This window comes from Bos indicus, chromosome 16 (genome assembly GCF_029378745.1).
Source record: "Bos indicus isolate NIAB-ARS_2022 breed Sahiwal x Tharparkar chromosome 16, NIAB-ARS_B.indTharparkar_mat_pri_1.0, whole genome shotgun sequence".
In the NCBI taxonomy this organism is placed as follows: domain Eukaryota; kingdom Metazoa; phylum Chordata; class Mammalia; order Artiodactyla; family Bovidae; genus Bos; species Bos indicus.
This window is the reverse complement of record NC_091775.1, coordinates 69,789,965-69,812,735: the sequence shown is the minus strand read 5'-3', so window position 1 is coordinate 69,812,735 and position 22,771 is coordinate 69,789,965. Positions and strand designations below refer to the sequence as shown.

Here is a 22,771-nt window from a genome sequence, read left to right as displayed (position 1 = left end):
AAAGACTAAACTGGATTGTCATCTATGCTTCCTAACTTAAGAGCCAGATACAGGTTCTGTCCTAAGACTCCTGCTTGTGATTCCTAAAGGAGATCTATGAGCCACAAGGGTGGGTCTGTGGCCAGGCATGAAAAGGCATTACGTTCTCCCTGCAGACGAGTAACCAAATAAAAACGCTTTTCTGCCTCAAGCAAAAATTTGACCCAAATTTCTATTTTCAGCACAGAAGTGAAAAAAAAAGAAAACAATCTGACTCATCAAATTAGGCAACCATCAACTCACCGTATAACCTTTCCTATGATTAATATACCTTATAAACTTACTAGGAGGTGTAAAAATCACCTTAGTTCTTCCAGCAGAAATCACAGGTAATTAGATGACACAGCCTACCCAGAATAGTACCTTTTGAGTACTTACCGTATGGCCTGGCACTAAGAGCTCTCCACAGATTATCTCACTTAATCCTCGTGACAACACTATTAGGTGGATAAAGGTGAAAAGAGATTGAGTCATTTGCCCAGCATTTCCCAGCTGGTAGGTGGTGGCCCTGAGAAGTGACCCTCAGTTTGATACCTACAGCCCAGCGCTGGGCTGCCTCCCGGTCACCAGGCAGGATAGGAATTTAGAAGGCGAGGAAAACACCCTTCAGTTGCTATGGTCAGTGGATCATCTTCATACATCCTGAACACAGATTCTGTCACCTTTGACTTTTCATGAAAAAGATGTCTTTTTTCTTGGTAATTAAGAGTCACATGCAAATCTGAAAAGTGTTGGCTACCTGGTTTAAAATAATCAGGTATTCCTATTTTCTGGTTCTAGGATTCTAGAAGCAAAATCTTCTTGAAGGGAAAATACAAGGGATAATTTTATACTTTTTATCTCTCAGCTGTCTGGGTAACTGCTACCAATCATGAGAGGAGAGCTAGGTTCTTTGTCAAAGAAGCAAAGGAGACGGGAAAAAAAGAGTTGCCCGTTTGTGGTTCGTTTGCACTTCAACTCATCCTCAGAGGTCTTGGGTGAAGCAGAAAGGAAAGCAGTCATTCCCCAACTTTTTCTCTCCCTTCTGCTCTCAAGGATTTTCACGACAGAGCTGGGTGAGGAGAGTTGGATGAGTTTCTTCTTTTGGGGGACACTTTGATCTATCATTTACAAGTTCTACATACAGTCATTGAAACTTACTATGTGCCCAACATTGAACTAGGCATAGGGATTCAATGCTCAGCTTTTTTGGTGGCTATGCAGGGAAGTGGATGTCTATAAAGTCAGGCAGTCCCCATGTGCTGTTCAAATATCACGCCTGCTCTCATAGGCAGGAATAGATTTAAGGCCGAGGGTGTGAAGAAGCAAAGTCAGGGATCCCTTGGAGAGAAAAGAGAAGGAAAAGAATCCTCATATTTGTTTTGAGTTTTTCTCGTTTGAGAAGTGAGGACTGGAATATAAGGGAGTCATAAAACTTGTTATTTATTTTGTGATATAGTGAAGGTAAAGAGATTTTTCTGAAATCATGGCTCAGGGGCCCAGTACGCATGATTTAGTTTCTTCTCAAGCAAACCTAGCCTCACCTAAACACCCTGGAGTCTGCATTCATGTAATAGATATAAGGAGATCATCAATTTCTGTTTGCTTGAGACAGTCACAGTTTCAGCATTGAAAGTCGCACAACCCACGAAACCATCCTCCACTGTTGGGCATTTGTCACGTTGGTCCTTCAATGATTCCTTGAAAGGCAACAAGCTAAACCTATACCCTCAATATGTAGGATTATGTTTTGCTTAGAAGCAAATGAACCAGTCTTAAACATTCTCTGGCCTTTATTTTTTTTCAATGTCTTATACCCTAAAATAATAAAAGAATCTCCATCTAAATCCACTTAAAAACATTCCAGAACTAGACTTCCTGGGTGGTCCAGTGGTTAAGAATCCATCTTGCAGTGCAGGGGACACTGGCTTGATCTCTGGGCCAGAAAGATTCCACATGCCACAGAGCATCAAGGCTGCGCTATTAAAGCCTGCACACCTAGCCCGTGCTCCACAACAAACCACCACAGTGAGAAGCCCACACGTGATGACAGTTAGCCTCCACTCTCTCTAACTGGAGAAAACCAACAAGCAGCAACAGAGACCCACCGCAGCCAAATAAAAAAGGACACATTCTTTAAAAAAAAATTCTAGAACCAATAAAGGGCCTGAATGATTTAACTGTTTCTCAAATTTGGGCTTAAAAGAGAGTGAGTATACAATTTAACTGAAAAAGATATTTTTGAGACTAAAAAGGCTGACTAAAGTTATTTAACATGTGTCATTTTTAACATATTTATTTATTGAGCAATAAACTTTTTTTTTATATTGGTGGATCTATAAAATAGTTCAGTTGAAGATCATTTAAAAAAAATTCGCTCGTAAAAACATATACACCAGGAACTTCCCTGGTGGTCCAGGGCTCGACTCCATGCTCCCACTGCGGGGGGCACGTGTTCCATTCCTGGTTGGGGAAGTAAGATCCCGGGTGCCATGAGGTGCAGCCAAAAATCAGAAAGCAAAAACCCATATATACCTATGTATAATAAAGCAAACTTTTGGAAACATTTATATTATCTGAATATTAAAAATAATATAAGCAGAACAATTGTTGTTGGTATGTATTTATATACTTTATTCAGTTTCTTAGCTGTATCATTTGCTAATACTTTGTTACGGAGATATTTCTGAAGAATATGTTGTTTTCAATACGATCTTTACTTTTTCCATCAAATTGCCACAATTTTTTCCAATTGACTCTTCTCTGGAGCCCACAGTATTTTCAACTGAGAACTTATTCTTCAGGTGGTGAGACTCATGGTAAGCTCAGAACAAATTCTGCTGAATGGAGGAGATTCTCAATCCTATTCTTTTTATTTTTAATTGTGCAAATACCTCAGCAAAGGTATTTTCACGGGTGCCTTATGTTTGCCTTCATTCAGAGTATTTTCTTTTTTTTACAAATACACTTAACAAGACAAAACTTGTGTCTCCATTTATACTTCTTTAAAATATTTTGTACAATTTAGATGCTTCAAAATTGTCAGCTTTTGCAGTTTCATTCCCTCTGGGACAGAATATACATTTATGAAATAAAAATAAGAGGCTCTCTCAGAAGATTACTCCACAAGTCTGGATATTCCAAGGCACAATGGTAGAATTTCAAAAGTAAACCTTGCAAATTGATTATGCTCTCATAGTTTAATTTGTTCATTTTTTCCCCTTGCTTTTGTAGGATACATTTCAATATCTCCCTGTTTCCAAATTTGTTTTTAAGAAATGCAATTTTCTAAAAGCTTCAAAAAGCATTTCTGCACTCTAAGTTTCTTATTTAGCAAGAAATTTATTAAAAGATAGACTGTAAAGGCAGAATTGTACCTATATGATCATCACAAAACAAATTATCTTCAAAATTAAACTTTTAACTAAATTTACAATGCTGCTGCTGCTGCTGCTAAGTTGCTTCAGTCGTGTCCAACTCTGTGCCACCCCATGGACAGCAGCCCAATAGTATTCACAATAGGGTCTAATGAACTTTTAAAACTTTGATTCCATGAATCTTGAAAAAATTGAACAATTATTGGAATTAATTTTTCATTTGAAACTGTTGACACGTAAAAAATGAGTCATTTAGCTGTCTGCAGAGTTCTCCTATTAATTAAACCAAGCACATTAATAGTTATTTTTCATGGTTCATACTCATCCAAGAAAACCTTAAAATAATATCTAAGATTTAAAGTAAAATCTGGGGTCTTTATAGCATGTTTATGTCTCAGTTCTTGTTACTGCAGGCCCCATGGTTTATGGTAAATGTTGGCAAAAATTTTATTTATGTTGTACAATTATTATCAACCTTACTGAAAAATAAAAATTCTGTACTTCATTTTCACTAAACCTGTGTTTTCGTTTTGTTTAGTTTTGTTTCTTGAGCTCATTGTTCCTGAGAGAGCTCATTGTAAAATCTTTAAAAATTGTTACAATAATAAAGTAAATGCAGGTTTCCCCTGCTTTACAAAACTAGAGTGTGTCTATTATATCTTTCCTAAGCTGAAATGAAGCAACAGTTAGAACTGGACATGGAACAACAGATTGGTTCCAAATAGGAAAAGGAGCCCATCAAGGCTGTATATTATCACCCTGCTTATTTAACTTCTATGCAGAGTACATCATGAGAAACGCTGGACTGGAGGAAACACAAGCTGGAATCAAGATTGCTGGGAGAAATGTCAATAACCTCAGATATGCAGATGACACCACCCTTATGGCAGAAAGTGAACAGGAACTAAAAAGCCTCTTGATGAAAGTGAAAGTGGAGAGTGAAAAAGTTGGCTTAAAGCTCAACATTCAGAAAATGAAGATCATGGCATCCGGTCCCATCACTTCATGGGAAATAGATGGGGAAACAGTGGAAACAGTGTCAGACTTTATTTTTCTGGGCTCCAAAATCACTGCAGATGGTGACTGCAGCCATGAAATTAAAAGACACTTACTCCTTGGAAGGAAAGTTATGACCAACCTAGATAGCATATTCAAAAACAGAGACATTACTTTGCCAACAAAGGTCCCGCTAGTCAAGGCTATGGTTTTTCCTGTGGTCATGTATGGATGTGAGAGTTGGACAATGAAGAAGGCTGAGCGCCAAAGAATTGATGCTTTTGAACTGTGGTGTTGGAGAAGACTCTTGAGAGTCCCTTGGACTGCAAGGAGATCCAACCAGTCCATTCTAAAGGAAATCAGTCCTGGGTGTTTATTGGAAGGACTGATGCTAAAGCTGAAACTCCAATACTTTGGCCACCTCATGCAAAGAGTTGACTCATTGGAAAAGACTCTGATGCTGGGAGGGATTGGAGGCAGGAGGAGAAGGGGACGACAGAGGATGAGATGGCTGGATGGCATTACTGACTCGATGGACGTGAGTCTGAGTGAACTCCGGGAGTTGGTGATGGACAGGGAGGCCTGGCTTGCTGCGATTCATGGGGTCGCAAAGAGTCGGACATGACTGAGCGACTGAAGTGAACTGAACTGAACTGAAGCTGAAATGATGTGAAGTGAGGAAGCAATTTATTTAGGACACACCTTGCTAATGGAGGCACAGAATAAATCCAGCTAAGGCACAGATGCTCAAAGTTCAAAGCCGTGGTGGATGGATGCTCAAATGCTGAGTGTAGTTCCTGGGGAAGGAGCTTGGCGGTGCCTCTCTCCCAGCTCCAAGTGTGTGCTCAGTCACTCAGTTGTGTCCGACTCTTTGCGACCCAATGGACTGCAGCACGCCAGGCTTCCCTGTCCACCATCTCCCAGAGCCTGCTCAAACTCATGTCCATCAAGTTGGTGATGCCAAGTGTGCACCTCCTGTATAATATGGGCTCCTGCAAAACAAACACACAATGCTGTTTTCACTTTTTGCCCTTTTTTGTGAAAGCGAAAATCCTCTTCAGATTTGGTTCAGTTATTGAAGAAAGGTACTGTAAGTGGCTTAAACCAAATTTTTGAAAAGCGGAGGATAGCTGTAAGGTGTTGTGGTCTTACATACTAGTATAAGACAAAACCATTTCAGCAGGATTGCTCACCCTTCTCTGTAAAGGCTCTACTGCAGGCATGCTTCACCCCCACTTCCCGCCTTTATTTCGCATGCATGGGAATTTCTGATATCTCACACTTCAAAGTGATCTCTCCCACTGGGAGACTGGCAGTCTACTTCCTCACTCACAGGCCTCTCTCTGGACTAAGAAACCACGATTCATCCACCGGATGGCCACCAGGGGCAGCAGCAAACGCTTCTCCGACATCACTGACAACCACAAGTTCCTTGTCCCAAACGGCCTGCCTATAGGCAATTGCACTTTATCAGCCTGCATTCTATATAGCATACGGGATGAAAGTGGTGGAGCTAGTTACCAGTGTCAAAATTGGTTTTGAGTAAGTCAGAGGTCTTTTCACTGCTGGTTCGGATTTGTCCACTTGTTAATTGCTGGACACTGCTTACGCGCCGTGTAGCTCACCGGCTACCAAAGAAAGCCATGGGGGACTTCCCTGGTGGTCCAGTGGTTAAGAATCCACCTTCCGGTGAAGGGAATTCAGGTTCCATTCCTGGTCAGGGAACTGAAATCCCACATGCCACAGGGCAACTATGCCCGCCTGCCGCAACTAGAGCCTGTGTGCTGCAAACTACAGAGCTGGCCTGGCAACTGCTAAGACCCAACAGTGGCCAAAAATACATAAATATATAAAAAGAAGGCCAATCATAGAATATGGAAGTACAAAGTGATCTATCAAACCCAGCCTGGCTTATTTTAATACAACTATTTTGAATAATGTTTTCTTAAAAACAACAACAGTTCTGGGACACCTGTTAAACCAGAGGGATGCCAGGACAATAGAAGTAAATCAGGAAGTATACTCACCTTATCTACTACCACAGGGTGCTTCATGAAATGGATTTCTGCACTCTACTCCAAACCTGTTAAATCTGAACAAGGTATAGCATCAAAATTTGCATTGTAAGAAGCTTTCCATAATACTCTTGTTTGCTTTAAATTCTATTTATTTGCTTACTTAATCTTTTTTTATTGAATTGTAGTTGATTTACAATGTTTTGTTAGTTTCTGGTATACAGCAAAGTGAGTCAGTTATACATCCATATATATATATTTTTTCAGATTCTTTTCTTTTACAGATTATTATGAAATATTGAGTATAGTTCTCTCCATGGTATTCTTAGGGACACTAAAGTTTTCCTCCTGGTTTAGGGAATTCCTTCACCTTTTACTGTGTCAAGCCCCGTGGTCAGAGAGGTTGGGAGGATCACGTGCTTCACGCCATGGCTGATCTAACACTTGGATCAAAACTATTATTGAAAATGAGCTAGACACAAATTGAACTTCAATTAAGTCACAAGATAAAAATACTGTCCTCTCCTTAAGCAAACTTGTCTTGCAAGTTGAGAGATTTATTTTTGGCTACATCATTGCCTGTTGGGGAATTTGGCCTTATACCAGCCACTTTCTTTCTCTGAAGATTAAGTTTATAGCTAAGGAATATATAATTAACACTGCTTTTAATACTTTGGAAGAGATAAGCATTAGGTGAGATGTTTCCCTTCTAAAAAAAAATGCTACTAAAATTTTAAAAAACATACTTTATTTCATTTCATTCATAAAAATTACTACTGCTAGACTCATGTGTTTTGAGTTTCTGTAAGGTAGCTGATTCCAGAATAATGATGTTTTATCTGTTTATTTTCTTAAATTTGCATTTTGGGTTTTTTGTGGGGGGAAGGTCAGTAACCGCCTGTGTGAATTTTTAGAAATATCTTGATCTCACTGACCTCAGCTACAAAATGATTTTAGTCTAGTGGTTGTCCACTGTTCATTCCAGTTTCCTGAATTCGTCTTTTAAACCTTTTTGAATGTTTGGAATTTTTATCATGTGCACATTATTGTTTTATTATTTTGTTAGTAAGAAAGATTTTATTAGGCAGTAGGATTATGAGCTATTGTGTTTTCCTCTTCTTTAAACAAACACATATTATTTTAAAAAGAAAGTAAGCAAAAACATTAGATCCACCAAGGGAAGGGAGAGAGAAAAGTAGAAGCATGATGTAGTAACCCAGGATATAGGACAGCAGCAAGCGTTAAACACTTTCTAAGGTACGGTATAGGGGATCACCTAGTGGTAGAACTAGGAAAAGCTTTTTAAAAGTTTAAGATCCTTTTTTCCTGTGCGAGGGTCCATATGGATTACAATCAATTTATTTAAAACATGAGAAGATGTTGAATATATATTTTTTGTGATCAGCTCTATTGAAATTATACTAATAGGTTGAATATGTAAATATTTACCCCAAGCCTCTCTTTTCTAGAGGGATCAGAAATCCCCTAATATTAAGCTTTGAAAATTGACTCTTGTCTCAAAGAGCGTGTTAAATTCATGGTTCCCTGGTCAAAAAAGAGACACGACTGAGCAACTTTCACTTCAACGTCAGAAAAAGTCTAATACACACAAAACAAACATGAAAGCATGCCCCTTACCTATCAGAAACCTCTGGTCTAAAAACCATGTTGTTGTTTAGTTGCTAAGTTGTATCTGACTCTTTGTCACCCCACGGACTGTAGCCTGCCAGGCTCCTATGTCCATGGGATTTTCCAGGCAAGATTATTGGAGTGGGTTGCCATGTCTCCAGGGAATCTTCCTGACCCAGGGATCAAGCCCATGTCTCCTGCGCTGGTAGGTGGATTCTTTACCACTGGGCCACCTGGGAAGCCCAGGTAAATCCATTAGGATTGTACTTCTAATTTAACAGTTGAGGTAGCTGAGGTTCTATCTATTTAATAGAAACTTTAAACTATTTGGGACCAAGATGGAATTTTCACTTGTTGAAAATAATAATGAAACATATGAGGACGGCAACTTCTGTTTTTGTTTCGGTTCTCCCCAAACAGAGACTAAGATAGAGATTTAGTAGCAGTTCATTTGGAAGTAGTTCACTTGCGTGATGATTCCAGGAGGCCTTAGGGAGCAGGGAGACTGAGACAGGGGAGGGGAGAAGCCAAGAGAAGGGGGACAAACGGCAATTATTATAGTAGATGCCTATGGCTCGATTCTCCCAGCATCTCTCAGAATTGCCTGTGGGAAAGATGGAACCCTGTGATGTTTATTTATCTGCCTCCTGACTCCGTTCATTGAGGATTGCTTCTGTAAGCAATCTGTATATTGTAACTGCCCCACATCTCCAAGCTGTGTTGTGTACTGACTGAACAGCCTCCTTCAGCTTCAGAGAAGGCCCTGGAGCAGAGAACTGGAGTGACATGTGGCTTGTTGAGGTGGAAAAAGTCTGAGCCTACAGGGAATTCTCTACCACAGCTGTGGCTGAAATCAGAGCTGGGCCAGGGGGATGTCATAAAGTACTAGCCATAGACGACACCTTATATCACTCAGATCTTTTTGTCCTCTTATTAAGTTCACGTTGTCATTGTACCCTCAAGGTGGTGGCCACGATTTCTAGAAAGGACTCTGTGCAGGGGAAATAGTGGAATAAGGTCACAATGCCTGCTGGTCCCAAGGCCATGACTGATATTCATCAACTCTCTACCACTTATTCTGGATGATCTCATCCTTGGCCAGCATTGGCTGGTCTAATTTATTTGCCTGGTGGGGGAATCCCAGAACTTCATCTGAGAGGTCAGGCCTTTCACTGACTTGCCATTATTTTGCTATAGTGACGGCAATTGCTTGTTCACTGTTATTATCAAACACAAAGACACGTAACCGTACCCCAAGGAATCCCCTGAGTTCCAGACATATTCTCCACTGCCCCCTTAACATAGCCCCGGTGCTGGCTTCTTATGATAATCAAGACTGAGTTACCTCACCAGTATTGTAATTCCTTCCTTTGCCTGCTGTTACATCTACGTAAGGAAACCAAAGAGATCAGTTGTAGCTTCTGATTTTGTGGAACCCTTCATGTGTCACTAGCAGTAGTGGGATCCACTCCCCACTTTACCCTGTAGAGCCCACACTAGAATGGGAGGCACAAATGGGTTATTGGGAGTGGTAGTGAGAAGGGCGAATTCCTGTTCCATTTCTTGGCATCTGGATTCTAGCCACGGGGGACACCGATTGATATGTTGGTTAATACAGATAGTGAGTTTTGGAGGATATTTTCCCAGATCTATAGGATGTTGCCTTAGTTGAGCTGTTCATAGGCCATTCCAATCTGGTATTTGTAGGAGTTTCCTGACGCTGCTGTAACAAAGTACAAACAACGGGGTGGTTTAGAATGACTGAAATTTATTGTCTCAAATTTCTGTATTCTAGAGGTTTGAGATCCTGCCATTGGCAGGATTGGTTGCTTCTGAGAGCTGTGAGGGAGACTGTTCCATGCTTCTCGCCCAGCTCCTGGTCATTTACCAGCAATCTTCGGTGTCCCTTGGCTTGCGGCAGCGTAACTCCATTCTTCACATGGTGCTCCCCCTGTGCCGCTGTCTCTGTGTCTGAGTGTCTCCTTTTAATAAGGACATAGCCATACTGGATCAAGGGCAACCCTAATGACCTCATCTACAAGCTGATGATATCTGAAATGACCCTGTTTCCAATTAAAGTCACATTCTGAGTTACTAGGAGTTACCACTTCAACATATGAATTTATGGGGGCGGGGAGACACAATTCAACTCAAAGAGTATTAGACCAGCTACTTCCAGGAATACTTTGGCCATCTGATCCAAACAGCTGACTCATTGAAAAAAGACGCTGATGCAGGGAAACACTAAAGGCAGGAGGAGAAGGGGACAACAGAGGATGAGATGGTGAGAGGACATTGAATCATGTCCACTGATTCAATGGACATGAGTTTGAGCAAGCTTCCGGAGATGGTGAAGGACAGGGAAGCCTGGCGTGCTGCAGTCCATGGGGTTGCAAAGAGTCGGACATGACTGAATGACTGAAAAACAACTTCCAGGAAAAAGGCAGGATACAGTAGAACCAGCAAATCCCATAGTCATGTACACATTTCTCAATAAAAGGAGTGCCTTGACCTGAGACAATCTTATTCAGGATGCTATGACTGTTAATCAGGTATTCTGTAAGCCCTTCAGACAGTACAACTGGTACAGGCACTGCAGACAGAGAAGAAAAACCAATATCAGGAGCAGGTATCAAGTCCTTCAGAGTGGAAGGGATCCAATGCAACTGACTTGCCATCAAGAAGCTGGTTGTTTTTACTTGGGTTTCTGAGGGCCCAGTGTCAATCTTATGATGGCAGGTTGATTATGCACCAGAAATGGTGGTTCAGTTCAGTTCAGTTCAGTTCAGTTGCTCAGTCGTGTCCGACTCTTTGCGACCCCCTGTATCGCAGCATGCCAGGCCTCCCTGTCCATCACCAACTCCCAGAGTTCACTCAGACTCACATCCATCGAGTCAGTGATGCCATCCAGCCATCTCATCCTCTGTCATCCCCTTCTCCTCCTGCCCCCAATCCCTCCCAGCATCAGAGTCTTTTTTGCAATGAGTCAACTCTTTGCATGACGTGGCCAAAGTACTGGAGTTTCAGCATTAGCATCATTCCTTCCAAAGAAATCCCAGGGCTGATCTCCTTCAGAATGGACTGGTTGGATCTCCTTGCAATCCAAGGGACTCTCAAGAGTCTTCTCCAACACCACAGTTCAAAAGCATCAATTCTTCAGCGCTCAGCCTTCTTCACAGTCCAACTCTCACATCCATACATGACCACAAGAAAAACCATAGCCTTGACTAGACGGACGTTTGTTGGCAAAGTAATGTCTCTGCTTTTGAATATGCTATCTAGGTTGGTCATAACTTTCCTTCCAAGGAGTAAGTGTCTTTTAATTTCATGGCTGCAGTCATCAAAATAAAGTCTGCCACTGTTTCCACTGTTTCCCCATCTATTTCCCATGAAGTGATGGGACCGGATGCCATGATCTTCATTTTCTGAATGTTGAGCTTTAAGCCAACTTTTTCACTCTCCACTTTCACTTTCATCAAGAGGCTTTTTAGTTCCTCTTCACTTTATGCCATAAGGGTGGTGTCATCTGCATATTTGAGGTTATTGGTATTTCTCCTGGCAATCTTGATTCCAGCTTGTGTTTCTTCCAGTCCAGCGTTTCTCATGATGTACTCTGCATATAAGTTAAATAAACAGGGTGACAATATACAGCCTTGACGTACTCCTTTTCCTATTGAGCCCATGCTGTTGGGTGCATTTACAGCCATCATCCCTGCTACCATGGCTGCTCTGATGATGGGACCATTGTGCACTTGGGTGACTGAGGACGTCCACTGGACAATACATCAGACCAATCCTCTTGTCCATCTAGTTGTGCCTCCTCTGTGGTGGATGCTCACCAGTGAGTACTGACGTAAGACACAAAGATGTGAATACTTTGTTCTTTTTCCTATAAGGTCTACCCATAACCCCCTTTTCTAAAACTGTTTATAATATTAATAATTTAATCCTGCTCCTTCCAGGCCCCTGATTAATCAGCCAAATCATTTGCCCAGAGGTGTATCCTGACCGTGGGCTAACTTTTCTTCCATGTGAAGCAGGCAGTAGACTGTTCTGCTCACAGCTCTACCCACGGGTTGTTCCTCTTGTGGTGCTGTAGGGAACAGCAGTTTATTTTCAGGACACCCCAGCACAGTTCTCAAAGTATTGAGTCTTTACTAAAAAAAAAAAAAAATCATTCTTGATAAAAATGCTGCTTCAAGAAAACCTCTTGCATACTGGAAAAGGGAAAACCTTTCAGTGGTTCCTTGCTGCTCTGGAAGCACACCGTGAGCTAGAGCTGAGGCACCAGGACCCACGGAGCCACCCTTTGCAGGGACAGAGTCCCCCTAGGTGCAGAAGCATCGGCCTGTGCCTGGTGGTCAGGGTGGGGGGAGGTTCTCCCCTCAGTGCAGACTCCCTGCTCAGGGAGTTCCCCTTAGGATCTCCTTAGGAGATCCCCTTAGGATGCTGCAGGAGCATCGTGTGCAAGGCTGTCCTGAAAGCCCTGCTGCCCGGCTGGTGGTGATGTGATCAGCTGGGTGATCATCAGCACATTGAGCCAAGCCATCTGTGAATGAGGATCAGGCATTTTCTCCTCTGTTGGCTTGTTTGGAGGAACCTAATATAATCCACCTGCAATGCAAGGGATGCGGTTTCCATCTCTAGGTCAGGAAGATCTCCTGGAGAGGGGAATTGTGACCCTCTTCTGTATTCTTGCCTGGAAAAATCCCATGGATAGAGGAGCCGGGTGGACTATGCAGTCCATGGGGTCGTGAAGAGTCAGACACGATGAAGCGACTGAGCATGCACGCATGCCCTGTAAGATCTCAGATATCCACAGAGACAAAGTCTTGGTGAAGCAGAACAGGTGACCTATGGCCACTTATCTATTTATGTAAGTTATTCATGCCATTTGGACCTGCTTGGAGCCCATCATAGAATGGTTTGCTGTTGTACCCACTAGAACCCCTGACTTGGTGGGTCTGACAATACACAGCTAGTGATGGACATGTCTGATGTTCTCAGGTCAGGTGCTCGGTCTTGAATAAAGACAGCAGCACATCAGGATGCTTTTTTTCAGATGGTGAGTCATTCTCTATGGAAAAAACATGGCCTTGCTCCAGGATGCTAGGGAGTCTGTGCAATGAATTGCTCCCTGATGCTTGCCAGCGGGTTGGCCTTTTCTGCTATACTCATCTCGAGCATTGTTAGGTTTGCAGAGGACATGGCCACATACAGGGCCCTCCCTTGATTTTGCACAGTACTGGCTCTCAGCCTTCTTTCTGCTGGGCCAATGCTTGAATATTTCTGGTGATATAAATCAAGTGAAATCCAAGTGTGTTGACCACTAATCTCTCACCTAGGAGCATAATCCCAATCAAAATTTCAGAAAGCTCTTGGAAAAATTTATATTCTTATTCTATTTTTTAAAGAAAGATAAAGGCCCTAGATTAGACACAATTTTAAAAGATCAGAATGTAAATCAAGAATTTGTTACCTAATTTCACGACTTACTATAAGGTGGCAGTAATCAAAAGTGTGTTACAGATATAAAGATAGACAATATAGATCAGTAAAACAGAAGAGAGGCACAAATATATCCTTATTTGTATATTCAGTTAATTTTTAACAAAGGTGCTTTCAAAAAAGAAAGGATAATCTTTTCAACAAATAGTGGTAGAATAACTGGATCTCTAGATGGGAAAATGTAAAAATATCAATCCTAACTTCATAACACATGCTCATGAGCTCACCTGGGTCTGACTCTTTGTGACCCCATGGTCTGTAGCCTACCAGGCTGCTCTGTTCTGTTCTTCCTAGTTCTGTTTTCCTTTTACAGCTAATAAATAGTTGAATAATTACCCTGGAAAACAATGCAGCTGTAACCATTGTTGGAATTTGGTTCAAATCCCGGAATAGTCAGATACTAGACTCACAGAGCAGTGTCTGAGAAAAGTTCTTCTCCCCTACCTGCTCCCTCCTCTCTCCTTAGGGCTTCAAGGAGAGTGGAGAACAAGGCTTTTCTCCAGCAGGCAGTTTTACTTGCCAAGATAATTTTAAGTTACAATGTGCAAAGTTACTAGGGAGTTGCTAGGAATGTAAAGATGAATTAAAAAAGATTTTACCCTACAAGAATTTTTGAGTCTGCAGGGGGAGCCAGACAAAAATAGATATCTATATGTATACCTATATTTATCTATCCATCCATTTTAAAACACAGCAAAAACCCTTATAGTGAAGTATAAGCCAAACTTTAGGAAAAGTCTAGGGAATTATTTCAAGGGGTGGGTGGGAAGAGCAAAAATTTTAAGAAGAAAGCGACGTCTGAGTTGGGTTGAAGGATGAGTAAACTTTCAGTGAAGGATAAGGGGCTGCAGGAACAGCCTAATGGAAGGTAAACAGAAAGGTTGGAATCTACTGAGGAACACAGTAGTGTCAGAGAAATAGTAATTTAACAACTCATTGTTTTGATCCAGTCTTTAGCGGCTTATTTTTAGTTTGTTGCTGTTGTTTAGTAGCTAAGTCCTGTCGGATTGTTTTTGGGACCCCATGAACTGTAGCCTGCCAGGATCCTCTGTCCAAGGGCTTCTCCAGGCAAGAATACTGTGGGTTGCCACAGTGGGTTGCCATTTCCTTCTCCAGGGGATCTTCCCCACCCAGGGATGGGAACCCGCCTCTCCTGCATTGGCAGACAAGTTCTTTACCACTGAGCCACCAGGGAAGCCCATTATTTTTAGTTTATGGTACATAAGTACACACATTACTAGGGAGCTTCATAAGAAAAGAGGGGGTTACATCCTACGTTCACGGTTTTTCTGGGTACAATCTTCTCCCCTGGAATGGCAGATAACAAATGCTTAGAATCACCTGTTTAGAAGCAGTTAAACGTGAGGCCCTGCATCTTCTAGATTTCAATTTCAAAAGACTTAAGCTTCTCTGTGCCTCAGTTAACCTTTAAATAAAAACAAAAATACTTTTCTAAAGAATTGTTAGGAATGACACAGGAGGAAGAATGTCTGGCAGAACAGTACTTTAGTAGATATGTCCTAAATTATATATATTTAATAAGCAGATTCGTGTGTGAAGTATTAAAAAGTTTTCACCTGGCAGCTCTCTCCCGCGGGCTGTAGCCGATAGACCACACCCTCCTAATCCGCCGTCCCATTCGCTGCCTTTGGAGGAAACAGCGGTTCCTAACGCCTCCCAGCCTCAGCTAAAGCACGTGGGCTCCGCCTCCCCACAACAACAAAAAACCCAGTAGCACTAGCCCTGGCCCCTCTGCGGGCTTGGCTTGATTTTTAAATCCATCCGAAAGGGCCAATCAGAGGCAGCCGTTCGACTACGCGGAAGCCGATTGGCTCACAGCCTCTGACAGTGACCAATAGGCTTGGAGCCGAGTTCAGTCTAGAGGCCGGAAGCGGTCGAACCGAAAACGGGTGGCGGTCGCGGGCGGTTTGAATTGGCCTCTGTGCTCCAGCTCACGGAGGCTGGACAAGGACTCGCCTTTCAGAAGGGTTGTTTGCCCTCTCCCGCCAGCAAGGTGAGCGTTCTCCTTGGGTCCCAGCTCTGGCGGCGGGCGTGAGGGAGCCGCGGTTCTTGTGCTGGGGGTTCCTGGGCGACGATGCCTGTGGGATGGCGCTTCTCGGCACTGTAGGTGCCGCGGGCCGCTGCCTCCTCCCACCCGAGGGACTAGAGAATCGGCCCTGGGCCAGGTTCTTAGGGGTATCGGCGCCCTTGTGCTCCTGGTGGAAGTGGTCTTGCACTAGTGTCGGGAGCTCTTGCTCCGCCCTTTGGGGGAAACTGATTCCTCTGTACGGTAAGGGACCTGAAGCTCAGCAGGTTTCACTGGCAGCCTTTCTGCACCTCCTGTTTGAAATTTGGACATCGGTCTTTTGTCGCTTGGAGGAGATGCAGACTTGGGATTTGAGGGTTTTGATCTGGGCAACGCTTTGGTGTGCCTATTGTTCGTTGTGAGAGCATTTTCTCTCTTGCCTTCCGTTTCTTTCCGCATTTATTGGACTGCGCCTGTGGACCTGGCTTGCGCTATGGGATAAGGACTCAGAAATTTTAATTTTGATGAGAGGGGACGACTTCGACAGATTTAAGGTATCAATCATTCAACAATCTATATGGAGCCACTGGGGCAACAGGACAGCCACAAAAATGTAAACCTCAAGATGAAAGAGGCAAAGGGGGTGGGGGGTGGGGTGTGAAGAAAAGCCCAGAAGTCAAGGTTCCTGCAAAAAGGATCTGCAGGACTATGATCCTTCCAGAAATGCTCTTTCTATCTTAACCAAGTGGAGGACACTTCCCAGGCCCGAATCACTCAACCCCATAAAGTGCCCAAAGAAACTCTTTTGTGACTCGCGCACATCACGTACTGCAGGCCGGGTTCACACTTTCCCTGTATCAGAATCCCCCATCTTCGGCCAGAAACTCGAGTCCCCGCCTACAGTGCAACCGCGGAGCGACTTTGAGTCCTATTCTCGAGCTTGGTCTGGAGGAGCAGGCAGAGTTTTCATTCACAGGCTCCGCCCCCCACCCCCTTTGCCTCTTTCATCTTGAGATTTACATTTTTAAAATTTTTTTGGTCCTGTTGCCCCAGTGGCTCCATATAGATTGTTGAATTACTGATACCTGTCGAAGTCGTCCCCTCCAATCAAACTTATCTTGGGTCTGATGATTGCTTTAACCGTTTATGTTTTGCTGTATCTTAGACTTTGAAATGGAAAAGCATTTAACTTGCCAGTCGTCCTTCTGTTTATTTCCATCGTCTGTATCATCTTTTTAAATTGCTCGTTTTAATATTTTGTTTGCTATGGTGTCTTGATGTAACGCTTTCCATGGCTGGCAGAATTGTTTAGGAGTTATAGCTGTGTTCCTCTGAAGGTACCCCTGAACTCCTGAATGAACTAGCTAGTTTATAATAGATAAGGTTGCCTATTGGGGCAGTGTAAATTGTCTTTGTTGCTGGAGAGGCATGACACTCCTTGAAGTCGTTTTTGGGTAGATGGGAATGGGGTTTAAGATACTGTGTTCAAAGAATTAAGGGGAGGGGAGAATGGGAGAGAAAACAACTTTCCAAGGCTTGAAATTATGTGCTTTCCAAGACCCTTGCTTCTCTTTTAATTTTTGGGAAAAAATTTATTAGTACTTTTATCGACTAATTTTTAATCATGCTGATAAATTTCCTTGATGAAGTCGATGGAAACAAAACACTAAAATGGTTGTGAACTTCATTTAGTAAGAAAAACAGATTCTCATCCTCTGGCTAAAATAACTGGAAAATGAATGCTTTTTTTCTTCCATTTAAGTTCTAAAGGCTAATGAGAAAAGAATAATTGCCATACTTTTCTCTCAGCTGATTTAAATTTTCTAAGATACGTCCGAGAAAGAGGTAGGCCATTTCTGTCTTGGTACCATAGGTAGCAATATAAAATGAAAAAGTGTTTTTCAGGGACTAATAGCTAATATGTACAGAAAGCTTATCAGGAGATAGTGTTCTAAAGGTTTAGGGAGTCACCACCATTATTATTCCCAAACAGCCCAGAGCATAGATCTGTCAAATAACACGCCCAAGGCCACACATCTTGCCTATAGCTGAGAAGGGATTTGAATCACTAAGGCTATATACCTGATTCCTGGTCACAGTTGGTCTGGAGAATGACTTGACTGCATTTTGCAGTGATTCTAGTGCTAGTATGGCATTCATACTTTGTTCAGTCATGCACTGACTCAACAAATGATAATCATGTGGGAGGAGAAGGAGGTACCTGTGCCATGAGAGACTCTGATGGAGAGAAAACACCAGATGTGCTCAGGGAAACATGATGTCCTCAGGGAAGTCTTCCTGGAGGAAGGGGGATGGAGTATGAGTGGGAATTAATGACACGAAGAGAAGAAAGACGAGCATTTGCAAAATAACTTATGTATTTTCTTTGTCCTGTAAGCCCGATTTCCCCAGAAGCCTTATACCAAAAAATTCATACCTTGTATAATGAAAATGAACTGAGTGGTAGAAAGCAGGTGGCCTAATGAGAAGTAAGAAATGAGAAATAAGAAAAACAGAAAGCAAGGTGAAACCAAATGAGCATACTGTGAACTACCTCACAGTCAGAGGTATTGGGAGTCACCTGGCAGAGGGTGGCTCGATGGATGCTATACTTTGTTATCTTTTGAAAGAAGTTTTGAGATTTGATTCTTAGAGGTGGTTATGTAGATTAGTTTGTCTCTGAGACTATAAGTTTCCTTGTACTGTGGTAGGGTCAACAGTCTGTTTATTCTTTTCAGTTTATTTATAAATGTTTGAGTAATAAAGAAAGGAGAGCAAAATGAGCTGGGCTTTGGAAGAATGGAAGGAAGGCTTGCCTACAAGAGCTCTTCAGAAGATTCAAGAGCTTGAAGGCCAGCTCGACAAACTGAAGAAAGAAAGGCAGCAACGGCAGTTTCAGCTTGAGACCCTGGAGGCTGCGTTGCAGAAGCAAAAACAGAAGGTAGCACTGAAATGCTGGTATTTAAAACTGTTCACTCGTTATTTGGATCAACAGTTTTATCTTGGTCCTTTTTTAATTTAGAGAAAGATGATTTTGCTGTCTTCAGGTGGTAATCCTCCTTCCTCTCCTCTATTGAGTCTTTTTTATTGTGATTACCTTATTTCTGCATCCTCTGTCCTCATTTCTGCTTATGTGCTCATGTGTAGGAGTGCTGAGTTCCGTTTTCACTTCTCTTAGGGACCATGAATTGGACATTGCTTTTGCATTCAGCACCAACATGGCCAAAAGTCTCTGGCTCTGAATCTGGGGTCAGTATGAGAACACTTTGCAGCCCAAATAGATACTGCTTTTTTGGGGGGGTGGGGCTGTGCGGTTTGTGGGATCTTAGTTCCCTGACCAGGAATTGAACCTACACTCTCTGCAGTGGAAGCTCCGAGTCTTAACCACTGGATCACCAAAGAAGTCTCCTGCTGCTGCTAAGTTGCTTCAGTCGTCTCTGACTCTGTGCAACCCCATAAACGGCAGCCCACCAGGCTCCCCCCTCCCTGGGATTCTCCAGGCAAGAACACTGGAGTGGGTTGCCATTTCCTTCTCCAATGCATGAAAGTGAAAAGGGAAAGTGAAGTCTCTCAGTCGTGTCCGACTCTTAGTGACCCCATGGACTGCAGCCCACCAGGCTCCTCCGTCCATGGGACTTTCCAGGCAAGAGTCCTGGAGTGGGGTGCCATTGCCTTCTCTGAAGAAGTCTCCTAGATACTGCTTTCTGACAGTGAGCTTTCACCGTGGAGTTCCCAGATCTCTCCAGGACTAGTAAATGGACACTTAAGTAGTACTTCTTTCATAGTAAAGTAGTAATAACAATTACTGCTTCTAAAATGTTTTTGCTAGTGGGAGAATTTTTCAATTTCTTACACTTACTGGCTTTGGCAACTGAACTTGAAAATGAGTAGCTAAGAGAGGGTTTATAAGGTTAATTTTTTTTAATTCTCGAAAGCATATTAAAGCCTCTCTAGGATTGGTGTGTGTAGACCTAACCAAAGACAGTGTAATACATGACTTTGTAAAACTTTTCTATTAATAAACTTCAAAATGAGATCATCTAGGATTTCTCTGTTCATCAAGCATTGACTTCTGGATTATTACAATTGTATCTCAGAAAATTAGTCATCAGGGTTAGACTCAGATTCACAGATATGTCTGATAAGTTCATGAGTAAGTGATGTATTTCCTTTTGAAAAATCCCCATTAGGTTGAGAATGAAAAAACTGAGGGTGCAAACCTGAAAAGGGAGAACCAAAGCTTGATGGAAATATGTGAAAATCTGGAGAAGACTAAGCAGAAGATTTCTCATGAACTTCAAGTCAAGGAGTCACAAGTGAATTTCCAAGAAGGTCAACTGAACTCAAGCAAAAAACAAATAGAAAAGCTGGAACAGGAACTTAAAAGGTAACTTTTTTGGGATTAGTATTTATTATGGATGTCTTTATATGTATTTATCAGATGCATCCTTTTTATGATGTTATTACTACATATTGCAGTTTTTTTTTTTTCCAGTGGAATGAACAATGATTTGAGGACAGTTGCCATATGCTTCAGTCCTGTTGTTGCATGGCTCAGGGCTGTGTAAATTCATTAAATGGTTGCTGGCTTATTCATTTACTTATTCAGCATATGTTTATTAAGCTGCCTCATGTGCCAGGCACTGTGTGTGTTACTAGGGGGGTGCAAAGATAAATTCCAAAACTGTCAACAGTGGTTACTGGAAAGATGGAGGGAAGTTAAAACGTGGCTTATATTGATGGCTTGTGTCTTCTCTGCATGGAAAAGCTGTTGTAGAGAGAACTAGGGAATTCCCAAAGGATGAGGAGCATTGAGAGCTCAGTTAAGATTGGAGGCCAGGAATTTATAGTGGGACCAGTCTATAGAGTTGTATGAGTTTTTTTTTTTTTTTTTCTTTAGCATGTGGGATATAAATGCTGAGAAGATATCCCAGAGGATTGATTTAGGGTTTGGGGGCAAGGGTGATGAGATAGAAGACAGTGGAGTAATTGAGGATGTGGAAGAGAGCGACTGAACTTGGGTGCCAGCTGGGTGCCACGGAATCTCAGCTGGAGAGGAGGGAAGTGAACTCTGGAAGACTTTCCCATTGAGATCCCCATCCGGGAGACCCTTCTCCCATCTTAAGTATTACATAATCAATTCACTGATTTCACTCTATGACTGCATCTGTGTTCCTGCCCTGGAAACACGCAGACACAGTTGGGGAAGGTGGGGGTGGGGGAAATTGGAATTGACATACATACACTACCTTGTATGAAACAGATAGCTAGTTGGAACCTACTGTAAAGCATAGGGAACTCCGCTCAGTGCTCTGTGAGGACCTAGACGGGTGGGATGGGGGCGTGGGTGTAGGAGGGAGGTCTAAGAGGGAAGCGAGTATATACATATAGCTGATTCACTTTATTGTGCAGCAGAAACTAAGCACAACATTGCAAAGCAATTATACTCCAATTAAAAAAAATAAAACTGCTCGTCTTATAAAAGGCAACCAATAAAATACTTGTTAAATGGGAAAAAAATCACCAATTCCTATGCCATATTTAAGCAATTTTTTAAAAAAGCGCTTATTACTATTTTTCCATTAAAAGAAAAATTCCTAAACAACTAGAGGCATTAATCAAAGTTTAGTGGGACTTGAGCACTGCTAACTTATAAATGGAATCTTCTCATTCTAACAGTGGAAGATTAAAAGCAAAAAAGATAAGCAAATTGCCCATGTTAATTCTGCTAATGTTCCCCTAGAACTTTTAAGAATAAATTTTATTTTTAAATAACTTCATACTTCCAGAATCAGTTGTTAACACCTTACATAACTGGGGTACAATGACCAGACCAGAAATAAACATTAATTCAGTACTATTACCTTATTGGAATTTCTCATTTTTCCAGTCATGTCCTTACTCATTTTTCCAGGAATGTCCCTTTTGTACTCCAGGACCTGAGCCAGAATTCCATGTTGCATTTCGTGGATGTTTTCTTTTCTCCCTAAGCTGTGATGGTGTCTTGACTTTTGTGACTTTGACATTTTTAAGGAGCACTAGACCCCTTTAGTACAATAGTACTCAATTTGGATTTGCCCGCTGTTTTTCAACAATGGCAGAGTTGACACTTAGACTGGATTATTTGTTGTGGAAGGCTGCCCTGTTCACCATAGGGTACATGGAATTCCTGGCCTCCACTCACTAGATGCCAGCAGCACTTACCCCATCTCCAAATTTTGACAGTCAGAAGTGCCACCAGTCACTGCCAGATGCCCTTTGGGAGGGCAGAGTCATCCTGGAGAGAATCTCTGGGTCAGATTGAGGCTATGAATTTTTGGTAAAAGTGTCACAGAACTAGTTACATGCCTTTCTCAGTGCCTCGTAAAAGAGGGTACATGATTCAATTTGACTTTTAAACCATCACTTGGTTAGGGTGTCACCTGAATTTCTGGATTGTAAATTACTGTTTTTCCATTTGTAGTTAATAAGTATTTTGATACCAAGAACTTTTTTCCAGGCATAGCTTGTGGTTATTTTAATTCTACCTACAAAGCAAATGTATTTTTGAAAGGTAGAACATTTAAAAATTAAGAGTTGACTCTTCATATCTATGAGTTCTGCATCCACAGATTCAACCAACTAGGGTCAAAAATATTTGAAGAAAAAATTCCAGAGAGTTCCAAAAGCAAAAATTAAATTTGCATGCTGACAACTATTAACATAGTATATACATTATATTCGGTATTATAAGTAGCCTAGAGGTGATTTAAAATATGCAGGATGATGTGCATAGGTTATTATGCAAATGCTACCTATGTGATTTTATATGAGAGTTGAGCCTCTGCACATTTTAGTATTTAAAGTGAAAGTGCAAGTCGCTCAGTCATGTCTGACTCTTTGCGACCCCATGGACTATACAGTCCCTGGAATTCTCCAGGCCAGAATACTGGAGTGGGTAGCCTTTCCCTTCTTCAGGGGATCTTCCAACCCAGGGATCAAACCCAGGTCTCCTACATTGCAGGTGGATTCTCTACCAGCTGAGACACAAGGGAAGCCCTTTAGTATTTAAGAGGGTCCTAGAACCAACCTTCTGCAGGTACCAAGGATTGATTGTATGCTTGTCTTTTTATGAAGATGATAACTTAGGTACACAGCAGTCTTTTTCTAATTTTATTTTCTATCCATGTGGTAAGGTGGCTATTAAGTCGTATTAAGTCACA

At 42.0% G+C, this 22,771-nt stretch overlaps 1 protein-coding gene and 1 long non-coding RNA gene across 2 annotated transcripts in view; one reads left to right on the top strand and one right to left on the bottom strand.

The window, feature by feature from the left end:
* Window positions 1–4,518: 4,518 nt before the first annotated feature.
* Window positions 4,519–15,221, bottom strand: LOC139176266 (uncharacterized). The gene is made up of 3 exons (XR_011560680.1): window positions 15,121–15,221; window positions 6,419–6,483; window positions 4,519–5,383 (listed from the first exon to the last, which is right to left on the bottom strand). It is a non-coding gene; the product is annotated as an uncharacterized lncRNA (long non-coding RNA).
* A 207-nt stretch (window positions 15,222–15,428) lies between these two features.
* The window catches only part of CENPF (centromere protein F), a 62,264-nt gene continuing 54,921 nt past the window's right edge, over window positions 15,429–22,771 (top strand). The window contains exons 1-3 of the mRNA XM_019976891.2: window positions 15,429–15,557; window positions 18,308–18,510; window positions 19,760–19,956. Of these exons, the coding sequence (XP_019832450.2) occupies window positions 18,349–18,510; window positions 19,760–19,956 (359 nt within the window). The 5' untranslated portion in view covers window positions 15,429–15,557; window positions 18,308–18,348. The remainder of the gene's footprint in view (window positions 15,558–18,307; window positions 18,511–19,759; window positions 19,957–22,771) is intronic.